At 41.3% G+C, this 17350-nt stretch overlaps 1 protein-coding gene across 7 annotated transcripts in view; it reads left to right on the top strand.

The window, feature by feature from the left end:
* The first annotated feature begins 1822 nt into the window (after positions 1-1822).
* Positions 1823-17350, top strand: part of tead3b (TEA domain family member 3 b) — a 29455-nt gene continuing 13927 nt past the window's right edge. For 6 of the 7 annotated variants that reach the window (XM_078283537.1, XM_071903823.2, XM_078283536.1 and 3 more), the window contains exons 1-3: positions 1823-1968; positions 2291-2441; positions 13781-14030. In XM_078283537.1, coding sequence (XP_078139663.1) covers positions 13907-14030 — 124 coding nt within the window. In that variant the 5' untranslated portion in view covers positions 1823-1968; positions 2291-2441; positions 13781-13906. Of the gene's footprint in view, positions 1969-2290; positions 2442-13780; positions 14031-17350 lie in introns of those variants that run through there. The other variant, XM_078283538.1, reaches the window with a different exon arrangement.

Raw genomic sequence — 17350 nt, 5'->3', positions numbered from 1 at the left:
TTAGGCTTATTGTAATAATGTTGTTTAATAAAGCATGTGAATGAAGGCCCCCTGAACTCATTAGTATTTATTGTATGAAGTAAACAGATGCATAGTAACTGTACAGTGTAATATGCTAAAATATTACAATAACATCACCTGCAACATATACAATCTTTGGATTTTGCAAGCAGCCAGTGCTATTACTGGAATGATAAACTGGCATGGTGAGAGTAAATCACCCACCCTTTCTTTAAAGCCGTAGTTTTTGGTATATGAATTGTTGGAATCGTTCTAAAATGTGTCTTGTGACAATACCAGCGTCCGCTATGAGCAGACAGCTGGCAGCAAATCCAAAAGTTTGCTTTCAGTTGTGAGTTGAGAGACAGACACCCACGCTGTTCTTCGGTGGTTACCTGAAATGTTGAGAAGGGCTTGCACTCAGGATGAAAAACCTGTTTGGGCCAAGGAGCCTGAGAGTGAGTGAGAGGTGTGTATTCTGCCTGAACCTGCTCAGGCAGTTGTCCAAACTCGCAGATTAAATGAAGCCTGAAACTGGCAGGGCTTCTGGACAGATGCTCACAAGTGAGTCCCCCCCCCCCCCCCCCCATTGTCTTTTCTGTTATGTGTCCAGCTTGAGCAACTCCCAAGATTATTGTTACTATTGTTAGATGCTAATACAATTATTGCAATAATCTAATATTCTGTACTGAGGACTTTACCTGAGTTATTTTCCAACCAAGCACACTTCTTTCTTTGTAGAATTTTGCTATTGTGTCTCAAAGTAAATGACAATGAAATGAAGTATTGTAATAATGAGAGCTCACTTCAGATTTTAATCAGCAATCATGCATTTAATTCAGACTTTACATAGGGTTGAAACATTCATGTGAAGTCTAATTAAATTCACCATTGGAAGCATTATTCCAATGTGTAGACTCATGCCTTTTGTTCTGATTTATTCAGCCACAGGCCTTCCTACCAAAAGTTGCAACTGCATTGTTGCCCAACAGAAGGAGCTGTTGCTGGATGGAAATGTGTTTCAGCTTACAGTAACAGTGACGAACAATGTCAGCAGTTGAAAGCTTCCTTTAATAAAGTATAACCCTAAAAAATACCCTTCTATGCATCAAGAGTCTCTACTTTTGCTGCTGATTTATTGGAGCCAAGAAAGCTAGACATTTTTGTTCACTGTGGATAGAAAAAATATTTTTCTGCACATAAGTGTATCACAGCATTCATATTAGAGGAGAACAACACGATAATAATTTCAGTGGTTGTTCTTAAATCAATACATTTTTGTCTTTCTGTCTTTCTTTCCTCAACTGGTAAATAACTCATCTAGGCCTATTATACTATTTATCTAATTACAGTTTTGATTTGCAATTGAAAAAATAGCCTAGCTGGATTTGCTATAATTCAGTCGGCATTATGAAAAGGAACAATAGTAATCCTGTAATAAATATTAGAGGGATGCTACACAAACATAACAGCAAAACTATAAACTATAATACTACAATACAGTAACACTATGAGACAATACCATGATCTACAATAAGGTCACTATAAACTCACTACATTACCACATTATAATGGCATGAAACATGAATGAAATGCTGTAATTGAATATTCTAGGAATATCATGGCATGTTTTTTTTGTCAGGGAATGACTGGAAGAGTGGAAGCAGGAAGTCCCAGCAGTGTGCGGCAGGGTTTTGGGGGCGGAGCCTGCAGTGAAGTCTCTGCCCCCCAAGCCTGTTGATTGACGCTCACCAATGGCTCCTCCTTGAAAGTCTTTTTTTTTCTCCCCCCTTCGTTTTCCAGTGTAGTGCGTTGATTTCATACCAAAGTCATACTTAACATTCCACTTATACTGTCAAACCTCTGAGAAATATTACGGAAAACAATAAGGCGCCAAAAAAATAATACAGTATCAAAATTGAGCAGTTATCCTCACTTTGAAAAGGGAAGGTGACTGCCAAAATAAAGGTAAGTTCTCCACAAATTTGCCCTCTTTGTGTTAAGAGCCTTTTCGGTGAAGTTTTTCATGCCGCTTGTCTCGGTGAAGTTTTCAGATCATTGTCATTTTTTACATTTTTCCGCGGAGCTCCCTGCGTTGGGAGGGAAGAAAACATTTGCAGATTGATTGTCTATTGTGTTTGACTTTCTCAGTGTGCAGGATTATCTTTGACAAGCATTGTACTAATCATATTTTTTTCACGAGTAGCCCGCTCATTGACAAAGTATTACAATAACCTTCTCTTTGACAGTATACAAGGGGGCCAATATGTTTCTTTTCTGTGTCGCACAGTTGATACCTGGATCCCATTCCCACAAACTTGTTCCCCAGAGGAATCCGGCAGTTAAACCTACTGACAGAGAGAGGGAGAAAAAACAAAAACAAAAACGATTTGGAGGAATACACAACTTTACAGTCTGGTTTGGGCCACTGCATCCCAAAGGTAAGTGAAGTTCTTGATTTGTCAGCATAGTCAAATGAAGTCAAGCACTCTTATTCTTCCACCAGTAGACATGGATTTATTAGATAAGCAAGTAAAATAGAGAGTGTTTTATTTATTGTTACATCGGAACACAAAAATGTCAGAACACAAAAAAGCGCAGAACAATGAGAAATAATCCCAGTTTCAATCTGCATTTCTCTATTAGTTTGTCCAGTGATAATAAGGGCTTGAATTGAATAAGCAGAATTTACACTACTATTTTTCAATAGATTTTGGTCTCTATATGGAGAGTTATGGGTCAATTATTTGAAGAGTGACATAAAAATGCCCTAATCTGTCAGTTTTTACTATTTTCTGCATAATAAGCACAGCCTTTCAATATAAAAATATACATTTATTTTCACAAATCTGTCTGTAGAACTAGACTTCTGATGTCTGTTATATCTATAAGTATTATACCAGTATGTTTTATTTCGATATGCTAACACTGGTGTATGTTCAGTTTATCATCTCATCATGAAAACATCATTTGTTTCATTAGCAGCTGAAAGAAATGTCTGTTCCCTCATTAATGATCCAGTAAGAATTAAGTTATAGACTGCAGGGCTTGCTGCTGCTAAACAAAATTCTGGTTAAAATGGTAGCTTCATTGTTTCATTTCTAATAAGGGATATATGCCATTTTATATATCATCACCACATATTTAATTACATTTTTAAATATCTATCTATCTATCTATCTATCTATCTATCTATCTTTTCAGGGCAGTATCCCCAATGCGATTCAAATGTAGATGGGGAATACCTTTCTTTCTTTCTTTCTTTCTTTCTTTCTTTCTTTCTTTCTTTCTTTCTTTCTTTCTTTCTTTCTTCCGTACAAACACAGCAGTGGTGATACACTGTAAAGTCTCACTAAGTACATAATTCATAGGTGAGGATTTGAGATGCATGGATATGTATACACCAAGCTAATTGTATAATTATATGAATGCCTCCGCAGGCAACACCTGCTCATAGTCTACTTTGTTAGTTTAGCTTGGGTAAACATTTCTGCACTGAGCTAAATGTTTTAGCTGATTAGAAAATTAAAAAGTGGCATGTGTGCTCCCCCCTCATCTCATCGTAATTTTGTTCAGTCATATGAGCTGCAATTGCACAGTTAAATCAGTGTGACTGCCATTCAACAGGTTTGGCCAAACAATAGAATGCTGTCTTTCAGGTTATTCAAAGTAAGCAGAATAGTCTGTTAACATTTCAGTTTGGGTGCCGTCTGTATGTTACAGACTGTTGCATGTTTCATTTTTCACAGTGGCAAAACTCCTTAAATTTTGTCATATTTATTCACTTTTGTCACATTTTCACCCAGTTACGGCAAACTACGGAGCGGTCTAACTACGGAGCAGTCAAACAATTTATACTGCTTTGTCTTATCCATATGGCTGTAAATTTAAATTTGACAGGCTTGTGGCGTGGTCTTTGAAGCCAGACGGTGTCTGTTGGAGCTGCACTTTCCGACTTTCAAATAAACTCTCACCGAAGTCCAAACTTAGTTTGGTGCAAAACTGATATCAGGGATTATCACTGTAGATTTCAAAGGATTTGTATGGCAATTAAAAGTTCTGTTTCTGGTGGTCATGTTAGGTCACGGTTGAGAGGCAAAATCTATTGGCTGAGTCCCTGAAGACTTTAGACTATACCAGTCTACTTTCTATTAACATGTGGAAATGATGTTCTGAAAGAAAACGACCAAAAAATACAACCAAACAATGCATCCTTGGTAAATGAAAGACGCTAAGACGCCTAATAATAGATTTTGATGCTGACGGGTAAATCTGGAAAGGATTAGCGTTCTGCTGTTCTGACAGATTCTCCTCATTGTTTTTATGCAGCATGAATACATCAGGCCTCCCAATACACAATGTGGTCTTCTTTCTTAAACATATTTTATGACTTCTCAGTCACTGTGGAATTACCACGTACCGTCTCTACTGCTGTGAGATTTAAATGTGAGGGGGAAAGTTATACAACTCCACCAATGTCATGGGGGTCAATTAGATTATTGGAGTAATATCCTCTTAAAGTGGCCATTTTCTCTCTTTTGCTCCCCAGCTGCATTTCTTCAGGCCATTCATCAGAAGGAAGAGTTAATTAGCTTGTGTTCTCATCATGAGGATAAAATTACTGGTCAAGAGAAAGTAGTATGCAAAATAATCCACAGTTTACATTTTCTAAACATATGTTTAATCACATTTTTCACAGCCACTGTAGGTATTTCAATTCCAAAATAAACATTGCTCTCATAGTGTTTTAATTTCAACAATTGTATTTTCCATGCTGTTTCCTATGTGGGAGCGTATCCTCCTTTAAACTACAGAGTGTTTGCTCTGGATGCGGGTCTGTTGACCGTTTGTCAGCAGCTTCACCCGTTTGTGTTAAACCCACAGAAGAATGGCTAATGAGCTCTGCCCATTTGTGCAGACGTTGGTTGCTTTTTAGCACCATCCCCAGAAGTGGTCGTCCAAATGGTGGGCACTTACCCCTCTGTCAACACAGATCTGAACAAATACCACTTGTGTCTGCGTGGTGAACACACAGAGGGCCTCAGAGAAGAGCCTCAGGCGCTCAGTAGAGGGGCATTAATGACAAAATCTGGGATACAATATGCAATCTGACCCTAACTATCAGTAGTCCTGGTGATGAATGCATATTGTGCTATGAGCATTTTACTACAGTGATATAACCCACTCAACAAAATTCCACATTTTGAGGTTTGCGTGCGCTGGATCAACCAAGAAAATGAAATGTGTCTGTGGAACTTATAACCATCATGGCTTCATTCTTAAAATCCCCCTATAACACAATTTATCAACATTGTATTGTAGTTAATGCACTGCACATGTTTACATATCCTCCAACCATGAGGTTTTAACAGATAAGATTTCTGGCCTCCTGTTCTGACCACTCAGGGGAGGAGCCTGGGAGTGGCCTAGAACAGTATAGTCTTTGTGTCAGTTGTCCCCAAGTTGCTAAACGTTTCAGTTGCTCTTTCTCTGGCAACCAACTGTTAAGAGTGATGTTCCACATAAATGTACTCTAAAGAGGAAGAGCTCAGCTAGGCCTGGGGGAAAGAAATGCTGTGAGGATACGTGCCGGTTTCTGTGGCTACTCCAGCGTCCATTATAGATAACAGGCTCCAAGTTGGGCCCGTCTGCTCTCTCACAGACTGGTGTGTGTGGCCTGTGTGTTGGACTGCAGCTCCAGTGACCTAAGGGCACTCATGTGAAACCCCTTTAATCCCTGTGCTCAGAGTGTTTGGGGGTTGCAGGATGACCTCCTTCTACATCGCAGAGTAATTCATTTTGGCAGTCCCTAATATAATACTACACAGGTGTCGTGTTCATTTTCGAAAAATCAAACCATTGTGTGTGCCAAATGGAGACGTGAAGTACACCGCAGTGCAACAAAGTTCATTCCTGGTTACGTTTTGAATATTTTTTCCCCCCAGTGTAAATCCCCTCTATACAGTCCTGATCATAACCATGAGTGCCTCATATGGTGCTTTTAACGCCTTGTTCCACAATTTATATGGTTAGATGAGTTATTACTAGTGCATTCTATTGCAAAGTTATGCATGTCTTAAAGGTTTCACAGATTATGGCTTCAAACCGCTCGCCTCACCACAAAATGACCAATTCAGGCGAGGATGGCTTCTCTGCTACGTTCCCTGGAAAATTTCCGATTAAAATGCTGAATCAGGCTGTAAAAGAAGCACTCTGGCGCGCTCGCCCTGCTTTGTGTCAGTCTTTCCCTCTTCAGCTGGATTAAGGCTTAATTCTCTGAAAGTGTGACAATTCAAGGTAGACTGTGGCCAGCGCCATGCGGTGTTAAAATAGAACAAGAATTAATGAATCAAGCCTTATGTTCAGGCTCTGGCTTGATGTGTGATACTCATTTAAGAGTCTTTCGGTGACTCACTTCTTGTTGGGAAACCAATAACCCCTTCTTACCTCAGAGCGAGTTAGTCTGTTTCTAAGTACTAAGTGTGATTTGTTTACAAAAAAGATTGAAAAAAGATCCAGTTATGGTGATTCGTTGGGTTGTAAATGTTTCGAGAGGTATTTCAATTTGTTTAAGATTCTTCCAGCTCAAGTGTTTTAACACAGAAAATGCGGTTGCTCATTCTTGCATGCTAGACTTTCTCTGAACATTAGTGTTTTTCTTGGGCACGCAGCTGGTATCGAGCTGCAAATGTTTTACTTGACAGAGAGTGTGTGTGTGGCGGCGGTGTGTGTGTGTGTGTGTGTGTGTGTGTGTTTGTGTCAACCTTTCCCTCTGCCTCTCTGCCGTGTGAGCTGTTGGCCGTCCAGCCCTCCTCTCACTCTCAGCTCTGATTGTTTCCTGAGCGCCGTGCCAGATAGGAAGTAGGAGGAAGTTATTGGAGGAGCTGGAGAGAATTTATTAGGGCCAAACACAGACAGAGGAGGGAAAGGGGTGGGTGGGTAGGGTGGCTGGGTTGGGGCGGGGGGGTCTGATTCTCCGAGATGGGGCTCATGCTTTCATGAGTCTGTGGAAGGCGGCGGTGTCAGCGGCTTGGACTCCCTCTCCAAAGCAGAGCAAATGCAGAACAGCAAGACTGACACTCAAGCCTGCTGATCGCCTTCCTTTTAGCCCCCGAATCGAGAAATAGTAATACCGTTGAATGTGTCTGTGCGTTTATGTGTGTCTGTGTCTATTTCTGTGTGTGTCAGGAGTAAGGCAGTGTTTCCAGTTCTTGTCAGAGAGCAGCTTGCCTGGCCTGGAACCTAAAATGTTTTCTTTATCTGTAATCTGACCTTAGAGAGCAGCTGCTCCTTCTACCGCCAAGTCCTGTTGTTTCCCCTGTCAAGTGTGTGTTTGTGTGGCTGTTGGTGTGTGGGGGTCTCAGTGTGACAGAGAATGACTGCTCTACATCTGTGGGCGCCCTTCAACCTTAAGAATAGGAGTTGTGATTTTTATGTGTAAGAGTTTGGGATATTTAGGAGGTATTTGCTGTGTGTGTCTGGGCCTGGAGTGTAAATGGAGGATGGGTCTAGGTGTGTGCAGCTCTTAGTCAGGCAGGGGGCTTTCGGCTGCCCTTAGGGGTCGACTTTTTGCGGGTGTCTTGCCAGCAAGTATCCCAGCTCTACCAGCAACCCAACAAAGCCAGCATTTTGAAAGACATGAACAAATCTTGCAGTGTTTTGGTTAGCAAACAGATGGAGTTACATTCATGGATTCTGCCAGTGGGCAATGATGGAGAGACATGCAAACAGGCTCGATGGGTCTGCATTGGAAGAGACAGATTTGAGAGAAATCTGTTAACAATCTGCTTTGGGACATGAGTCAGTAAAATTGAGTCATGGTGATGGGGGAGTTCAGACTTTTGGATTAGAGAAGGATGGATGATTTTCACATAGTGTGTGAGTGTGTTTTATGTGTCTCATTCGTGTTCCTCCTTCGATCCAGTGGACCAGGTGCATAAAGATGGTGGCCTCTTTGGTTGATGTCATTTGATGCTCCTGGACCATCCCGGGGTGCAATAACCAATAATCTGTATGAATTGGCATGAGTGAATGCTGATATTTGGATGCCTTGCACTGTGGTAATGATTTTGTATGAGTAATTACATCATTGTCTTTATGCATCTAGTCTATTGTGTTGTGTCTGTTGTGAATCTCCAATCTGTCTTGACAGAATCTTCAGTAAAATAAAGTTTCTCTGACCGCTAAATGCTTTTGGTTGCTTAAAAGGAGGCGCCAACTTATTTTGAAAGTCAGTTGCTTTGACAAATCACAACTGAAGTGGGGAAAATGCTCAGCAGGACTTCATATCCTAAGTGAAGCAAATAAAACAAATGCCAGTGAGTCTGAAAGACATTGCAGAAGCTTAAAACCTTGAACTGAATGAAATTAGAAACTTGCAAGTACAGTACATATTGTTGAAAACGTTGTCGGTCACCTCCATGCATGCATCCTCTTGGTGGATATACAGCAAAACTGTAAAAGGAAGGAAATCTCCCATCAAGCACTGAAATATAAAAAAATCTCCCAATAGCTTTGCCTCCTGGAGGACAAACTTTGTGGATCTAGAAAGTTTTGTGTCTTTAAATTGAAAAGGTCTGTATCAATGTACAGTGTTGGTGCTCTGCCTACATTGGCGCGTACAGTCCTCAACTGTTTTCCTTGGTGGTAATACCACTGTCCTAGCTCCATGGGCTTCCATGGCTCTCATGGTGGGATGTTTAGTCTCTGCAAAGATTTATTTCTGTGGTCTGTCCATCCTGTTCGTCCTTCAGTGTCAGTAGGTATGAGGAATGGTCTTTTCCCAGACCAATGGAATGGAGAAGAGATGTTGCCATCATGCCATGAAAATCAAAGACATCAGAGCAATTTTGACTCCAGGTCTGCCTCACTTTAGTCTTTGAATTCCACTGTGCAAGTAGAAATCCAACTGGCACTTACATCTGAGAGCATCAAGAGGATCTCGTGTTCCGTTAAAAATTGGAATGCATGAATAAAAATTGGAAATGTAAAAAATCTTTTACATTTAAAAACAATGTAAAATGCTAAATCGTCACTCCTGTAGTCTATGAATGTCTAGCTCTCCATTTGTTACTACCAAAACACACAAGCTTGTTTGTTTTCCTGCCCGTAGGTGTTTGTAAGGGATTTCCTACAGTGGCACACTTAACCAAATGCCTGTGATACAAATGTCTGTGATACAAACGTCTGTGATGGAATCCCTTCCCTTATTTAGACTATACCGACAGCTTTCCAAAGTGTGGCCGCCAGCCTGAGAATGACTCAGGAGAATTACTGGAATTCAATGGGACATTTCACTGTACACAATCCTGTCTAGGAAAAAAAAAGGATATACAGTACAGTGCCAATAAACTCTGTGGCTTTGTAGATGGAGCTGGGGCAAAGATAAGCCGATTGCTGAAAACAGACTGCAATGTGATCGCTCCATAAGGCCTGGGAAAATGGGAAGAGGATTCTGGTGCATGAATGGTGCCGTTTGAATGAACGTGTGAGGTGCATAGCTTTGCAGCGTTATTTACATTCCTGCTGCACATTGGAATTCTGTAGCATGTTGGTCTCACTGAGTCCCATGGCCTGACTCCCAGAAAGTGGGAGGGGAGGTGTGTCTCGCCTGGTTTTGTGTTAAATGTGAGCGCACCATGTCATTCAATCAAGACCCTTAATAAACCCTCCCATCTGGCAGCTGCCTAAAGGCGCTTTTCATCTGAGAGCCTTACAGACAGGCTTGTGCTTGGTGCGTCTACGTGTCTTTTTGATAACTGTGTTTGTGTGTGTTGTATGTGTGTGTATGTGCACAGCCCCGTGTCTCTGAATGCATGTCAAAGAGTGTAATACCTGCAGTTTATCTGTGCATTTTTGTGTGAGCCATTACTATGTTGTGACGTTTCTCATCTAAACTTGGCTCAAAGGGACATTAGAGTGTCTTGGGAACGGCTGATCTAATATATTTAATGTGTCGATTAGACGGGCTTTTCATTTTAAATGATGTGCCGGCAGTAAATAATGTTTGAGAACTGAAGGCCCAGGAAGTTCTTCATCATAATCCTTTCATCGGACTTTTCTGTGATTATCGACCCAACCGTCGCGTTTGATTCTGTAAAACCGCTCCGATAACCTTAAGTATTATATCTAATTATCCTAATTATTTTCGTCACAAGATGTGTACTGTTGCCTTGATTTAAATCCTATGATTCCACGACAGGATGCATTGAAACAAGCCGTAGGGTAATGGCTCCTCCTGACAATGCCCTCCCTCTAGTCGTAACCATGAGTGTCATGTAGCGGGAGCGTGGCTCGGTCTGTTCCGTGCTGATGTTGCATTCCAGCAGGAACAATCCCACTGTTTTCCAGACCCCGAAGTGGACGCCTAAATTGGACAACCCCCCCCCCCCCCCCCCCATACACACCCCCTTTCCCCTCCGCTCTCCAACCCACCCACCACCCACCCCTCCCATACATGCATCCCCTGGTCTCCTGTCCTTATTTGGGTAGAGACGTTCTGAGCGCTGGGCGGAGGGGTGGAGTGGGGGAGGGGGAGGGAGGGCGTTGGGTTGACACAAGGGAGGCAGGAGGAGAAACAGTGAGCACTCACAGCCCTTTCTTAATAAGGACATGTCTGGAATTCAAGCCCCTCTCTCCATGAAGAGCCTCTCTTTCACAGCACCCCACTTAAACACACTCTTATGTACACTTGGAGCTCGATCGAGGTCGTCAAATCTGCGTGTTGCGTTAGGCAGCGTTTGACGCTCTTCGTAGCTCACTGTTAGAGGAGGCTCGCAGTGTTTTCTCAGCTATAATTGGAGAGAAACAATTGAGTGGCCGCCCCACCATCTCATGGATTGTGCCACCAGTCGTTGATTATTGGCCTGGCATTACTGAAGCTGCTGCTCCCGACCACCTGAGGATTCATTAATGAAATACATGGGGCTGCCTGAGAAGAATTGTCACACCAGACCACACAAACAGCATCTGCTGTACTGAGTCTACACTATATTTCAGCAGTCTGTTGATACACACAGGCTAGCCACGTATTTAGGGGTTACAGCTAATTTCCTAGCATTGATGTCAGTGGCTCTTTATGCCTACTGATGTTACAGACTTTTTAATTCTTACCATTACACAGTCTGTTGATAGCAAGACATCAAGTCATCATGGCTAATATCATGACAGGCTGCCAGAAATACAAAGTTGCTATTTAGGAATCTATGAATCTATGAGTCTAGTGTTTTGCTGTTTTTGTTTGTTTGGTTTTGTTTTGTTTTTTTGTTTTAGCCCCGCCTCCCTGTGGGTTTCTATACTAGAAGTCGACGTGTCTCACACACTCATTGGGATGCTACTTGTGAATTAAATTGTATCTATAAAGTACGATGCACTCAATGGCAGATTGGTAGGACAGAATGTGTATGCTTAGTTCTCTACAGTGTGCAGTTACTGGTCATTGGGGAAGATCCTGCAGTGTTTGTTGGGGCTGAGATGGATCACTTGAGCTGCTGATGAGTACTGAGTTTCAGTGGTGGGGTTTAACACCATGACCCTGGCCCTGGGGCCCCAAAGTGCAAAGGGTCCACCATAACCAATACCCTCCCAACTAAAATTAGCTCTTTGACTTGTGGATATTTGTCAAACTCTTGTTTGGGTTTACTGACTTCCAAAAAGTGCATTATGTGTGGTGGAACATTACTGGATGGTTTTGAATCAGGATGTACAGTATTGCTGGTCTTCTTGTCTTTGATCCTCTGTAATTCCCTGTAAATGATGATGGGAAGGGAAAGGAAGGATCACTAATCCTCCACCTCTGCCCTTTTACCAGTCTGTGGTTCTGGGATGGCTTGGTATAACTGCAGCCAATGTAAAGTGTGCAAAGTTTCTAATTTGACACTGAGCGAGAAAGAGAGAGAGAGAGAGAGACTGAGAGAGAAGCAGGGAATATATAGAAAAGAATAGAATAGAGTAGAATGACTCATATCCAACTGTTTGCATGCACAAACAGACGGATGTTTCATAGCATTTGAAACATGATTCATTTTCAAAACATGTTGCAGAATTGCATACAGAGTGTCTCTTTTACTGAATCACAACCACAAGGTGTAGAAATATTCTGACTGGACTGTGGGCAAAAAAACCCTGTGATTACCTGTGATTAAGGGGCTGTTATGAATCTCCATTATGCATTTAATTTTGTTGAAAAAATATATTTGAGACTTACAAGCATATACACAGATAAAAGACAAACATACTTCCTTGGTCCTACAATTTCATATGTAATTGTACCATGTAGCATCACATTAGAGAGGCATTCTTGGGCCTTGAGAACTATGGAAAGGATTGTCCAGATTTACATTTTACAAGTTTTAGACGTTTTTTTTCAATAAGTTACCACCACAAATCACATCGCCAGACTAAAAATGATTTTCTTGGTTGATATTTGTATCACAAGGAAGAGGCTGTTTAATATCTTCTTACTTGATAGAATGCGCAATAACCTCAGGGAAGAGGTCAAATCTTGGTTGTAATGCAAAACCAGTTGAGAACAAATGCAGGATACTTTTAAATTTTATTATAGAACCTCTAAATGTTCTTGTAATTTGAGGATTTTAATTTACCCATAAGGCCACTACTTTTTGACATTCTCTATATTTATCCAATATGTGTATTTTTGTCAACATCTGCAAAAAATGGCAGTGTAAAAACACAAGCATCCTGGGAGGACGATGGTTACCTCATAGCCTTCCATTTCAGAAACAATACAATGCTGAAAAGGCAGCTTGAAAAATACTTAAGATCTTTGCCTGCAGTCAGCCATAAGCCAACCACATTGGGATACAGTTCCCAGACCACAAGAATTCTTTGAGGCTAGAGCTGATTAGTGAGGTCTTTAAACTTCATTTTATGGAATATCTTGAATTCATTTGGCCATTTCAGAGAAATAAAATCTAGGAAATTATAGTAATAATTACGGTCAGTATTGTTTATTCATACAAATTTTATGATTGCAATAAAGAAAATGTCAACAAAGCCAAAATAGTACCCTATAGATAAATGGTATTCCATATTCCTGAGATGTTTAGTGTGCAGCACATGAAGCTCATGCAGTTCTGGGGCCCTTTTTTGTGACAACCCAAATAATTAAAATTTTACAGATTTCTAAACAAAAACAGTAGAAAAACTTCTCCAGACTGTATGGATGCTGTTGTTGATGCTTCAAACATTCGGCTAAAGGCCTGCAAGTATTGAATCAAGTCACTGCTCTAATACATTTCTAGTTGTCTGTATTTTATTTATCCAGCAGGCATCTAGTTAAGTGTCTAGTCGGGGTCAGGAGTGTTGCCATCTAACAAAACAAGGAAACAATGTAAGAAAACTGACAGTTTGCTGTGGCTATGGGCAATCTGTGCTAATATTTAGAGCCATTTATAGTAACAATGGGAACAAATTCTGTCCCCTGCTGAAAATACCCATGTATTGATTGACTTATCTTATATTACAACACCTGTAACATACACCAGCCCCGCACAATGTGTGGCGTATGCAATGATTTAATGTGGAATAGTCCTTATAAGAAATAGTCTTGAATTAGGGCTGATAACAGTACAGTTGTTACTTGGTGGTATGGGCTAAACAAGGTCCTGAACACTGTTTTGGAGTAGTGTATTATGTGTTTCTGTGTCATGATGACTATGATGATTCACACTTAGTTGTGATCACAGATGTGAGGCTAAAATGAAAAATATTATATAAAAAACAATAATGCAACTCTCTTTTTTTCCCTTGTCTCCCGCAGATCATTTGATAGTGGGGCTCGGGGTCGGGCCCAGGGGGAGCCGCCACCATTGCGTCCAACGAGTGGAGTGCCAACGGAAGCCCGGAAGATGGGCTGGACGGGGACAACGAGGAGCTGGACAAGGCCATGGATGGGGACGCCGAGGGCGTGTGGAGCCCCGATATTGAGCAGAGCTTCCAAGAGGCCCTCGCCATCTACCCTCCCTGTGGCAGGAGGAAAATCATCCTCTCAGACGAGGGAAAGATGTATGGTGAGTAGACGGGATAATAGCCACATGCATTAGAGAGCAACAAAAGCATAACAACAATATGGTAATAGCATATTCCGTAATGAATACACAAAAGTGATAAAATTCTTCATTCTGTGATCATTCGTGGCTGAAGGAAGACAAACATTCAGTATGGTACCCTAAAAAGAAATGAGAAAAAGACTTTCCCTCCTCTTGCACACATGTCACAGCTTTGACACAGAGGCGTATGTTTTCTTTCCACACAGAACTTCATTTAACAAGTCTGTACGTGTCGCGCTCTGACCCGGGTGCAGGTTCTTCCAGTCACACCAGCACTCTCAGAGCTGGTTATTGCTGTTCTCAGAGCATCTCAGCTCCTCGTCTCTTGATTTACACCTGTCTTTTCTCCAAACTGGTTTTCCTGTAACTTCTTTACAGCCTGGTTTTTATGCCTGCCATTTTATGGCCTTTGCTCTTCCTCGCTGCACCGCCTGCGAGTCTGTCAGTCGCTAAACCTGCTCTTTGTTTTTATCGCAAAACATCATGTGCTGTTCTCCCCATGCCTGTATTGCTCAGAGAGAGTTTTGCCTGTAGGTGACTGAGGCTGGTTCCTGGAGAAGTGTTGTGTTTGATGCCGGATGACTCAGTGAAATTAGCATTAATTAGCACAGCATGAATCAAGACTTGGGAACAAAAAACATCACATTGGCATGTTGTTCTGTCAAAGATTTTAAACATCCATAGGGTTGTAGTAGTTATGTTGTTTCCTGCAGCGTGTTCGTTAAATTGCAGGTGTGGAGCACTTAATGTCTTGAAACTCTCTGCATCCAGATGGATAAGTTGGCAAGTTTTTTGTTAGAATCACAAGCATCCAGGTGTTGGAAATTGAATGCATTTGTATTTTGTTATTTTGATTCTCTACTCTCCCATACCAGTTGGTGAGAAAACATAGGCTGGCTCAATAGCTGGTTTGAATTAGATTTTGGATTTGAAGTTGGAAATTTTGCTTTAAACAGCAATAAACATTGATTGATTGGAATTGTGCTAAGCTCGACTGATACATTTCTTTACTGTTTTACTTTGCATTGTCCTCAACAAACCTCTTTTTGGTTTGAGAAATCATGTTATTTTCACCATTGCAATGCAACTCCCGCAAGCCATGCTTTGTAAGATTTTCCTGCCCTTTAATTACTGTCCATGTCTCATAAACTTAAAATTGATTCCTGCTTCATTGTAACCATAAAAACCATCAATCATTGCCATCAAAGTCTCAGACAGACTGTATAGTTTAGGAACATTAGTGTTTGTTTTTATGCTGCTTTTGGGTAGCTGTTCTGCGCTTGATGTCAGATGGGATTCTTCTGGCATGATTCACCCAGGATGGAATCTCATTCTCTCATTTGTCAGACAGATTTGGATATTTATGGACAACCACATACCTGAGATGACTCAGCCACTGCTGCTGCTTCTGTTGTTACGCTGATCCTTTCTGAGGGAACAGAGAAAGAGATGTAAACTTGGACCAGGCTGTTGGACTAATGAAAACTATGTTGAGTCTGTTTCCAGTTAGCATTTTATGTAAATCTGATGTAGGACACTAATGAATGTAATCAAGGAATAAACTGAGACCTTGTTTTTATGTTAGGCAGACTTGAAAAGGATACACTTAAACATAATAGTACATATTAGTAAGCGTAATCCTTAATTTTCCATAATGGCACAATTAGTTCACAACATAATTTTAATTTGACTTTTGTATACTGACCTTAAGAACAGGCCAATGAAGGCATCTCTAATTGGCCTAAATAACTCTCGGTTCGGTTTAGCAAGACGGTGTTGAGTCCCGAGCGCCATACATTTGTCATGAGAACGTCAACAAAGAGGCAGGTCATGCACAATCTGTCCCCTTAGCAACAAACTGTCAGGACCCCAGTTAGAGGTCAAGATGAACGCCTGTTTTTTTCTAGCACAGTAAACACCCTCTCCATTTACACTAAGTCATCTGAGGCTCTCCTGGCAGAGCCAAGGCATGCCCCAGAAGAAGCCTTCTCACAAGGTGATGACCTCAGACATCTAAAAGCTGCCCTGACGTGAGGTGAGGGGAATTTTAACGATTGCACTGTGTGTAATACTGTCTACCTTGCAGTCTCAGACTCCCAGTGGCCTCAAAAAGCAGGCAAGTCATCACTCCCATTGGGAATTTAAGATTTTCCGCAAGGATTTTTTTTCCCTTCGATGGGAAACCTGTGCAAATTTCCATTGCCGTAGCAGGATGACTGCTATACATGAGTATACTTTGCTCCACAGAAGTGTCCAGACTTCCCAGTAGCATTGCCAGTCAGTGAGCTCGGGGGTGAAAAAGAGTTCAAAGGGGAATACCACTCAATTTAACAATTCACACATGTTAATAATCAGTCCAATAACTATTTCTGAACATGAACAACTCAAATCTAGAAATCAAAGAACCTAGAATCTACTCTGTAATGTAGTCTGAATGTAAAACCTCTAGCTAATCCATTGTCTTTGTATGGGAGACTGACTTTATGGACTTACACAGCAGTTGTCTTTTTTTGTCGAAACTTTTACATCACATGTGCTTTATATTCCAATACTTCTAACTTTTAACAAAACTACTTCAAACTACTTTTAACCAAAGTGTAAAATCTACCCTGATTCCCAGAAAATCATCCTGGATACCAACACAGTCACCTTTTCCATCTTTTTCATTAATTTTCCATTTATTTGTATTAATTCAGAGAGCAGCGAGACCGCACTGTCCCAGTTAAAATTCAGTAGTAGTATTCCTTTTGGTGTCTATCCAAGATGAAAAATCTAAAAGCAAAACATGAAAAAATACTTGCAGCTTTAAAAACCCAAATTGTCGGTACACTCTATCATACGTTGACGAAAAGTATGCTCAGAAGATGTGAGTGTGTGTCCAAAAATGTTGCCTGTCTTGTTTTGCGTTGGGGCCGCGCTGACATGTTGTTCACCTGCGTGTCAAACCCCGAGCACACCTCTCCCTCAGCCCTGCAGCTGTCACCGCTGCAGTGCACTCTGGGTACGGAAAAAAGAGCGAAATTGGGCGCTGGAGGGAGGCTTATGTCTGTTTCGACCTTTGTAGGCTGCGTTAGAAATGAGCAATGGGTTCGTTGTATGCACAGAGTTAGGAGAAAGACAGGGGAGTAAAGGTATCGTGGGCCGGGTGAGATTTAGGGTTTTGACAGACGGGGCAGCAGAGCCTGTGATGATGACTGAGCAGGCCTGGTGCTTCCCTGTCAGCCCCCGTACTGAGATGTAAGGAATGTTTTCAGTCATGGCTGAGCAGTATGTTAGCAATT

The sequence above is a fragment of the Centroberyx gerrardi genome, chromosome 5, assembly GCF_048128805.1.
Source record: "Centroberyx gerrardi isolate f3 chromosome 5, fCenGer3.hap1.cur.20231027, whole genome shotgun sequence".
In the NCBI taxonomy this organism is placed as follows: domain Eukaryota; kingdom Metazoa; phylum Chordata; class Actinopteri; order Beryciformes; family Berycidae; genus Centroberyx; species Centroberyx gerrardi.
The sequence above is the reverse complement of the archived record's forward strand: the minus strand, read 5'-3'. Positions and strand labels throughout refer to the sequence as shown.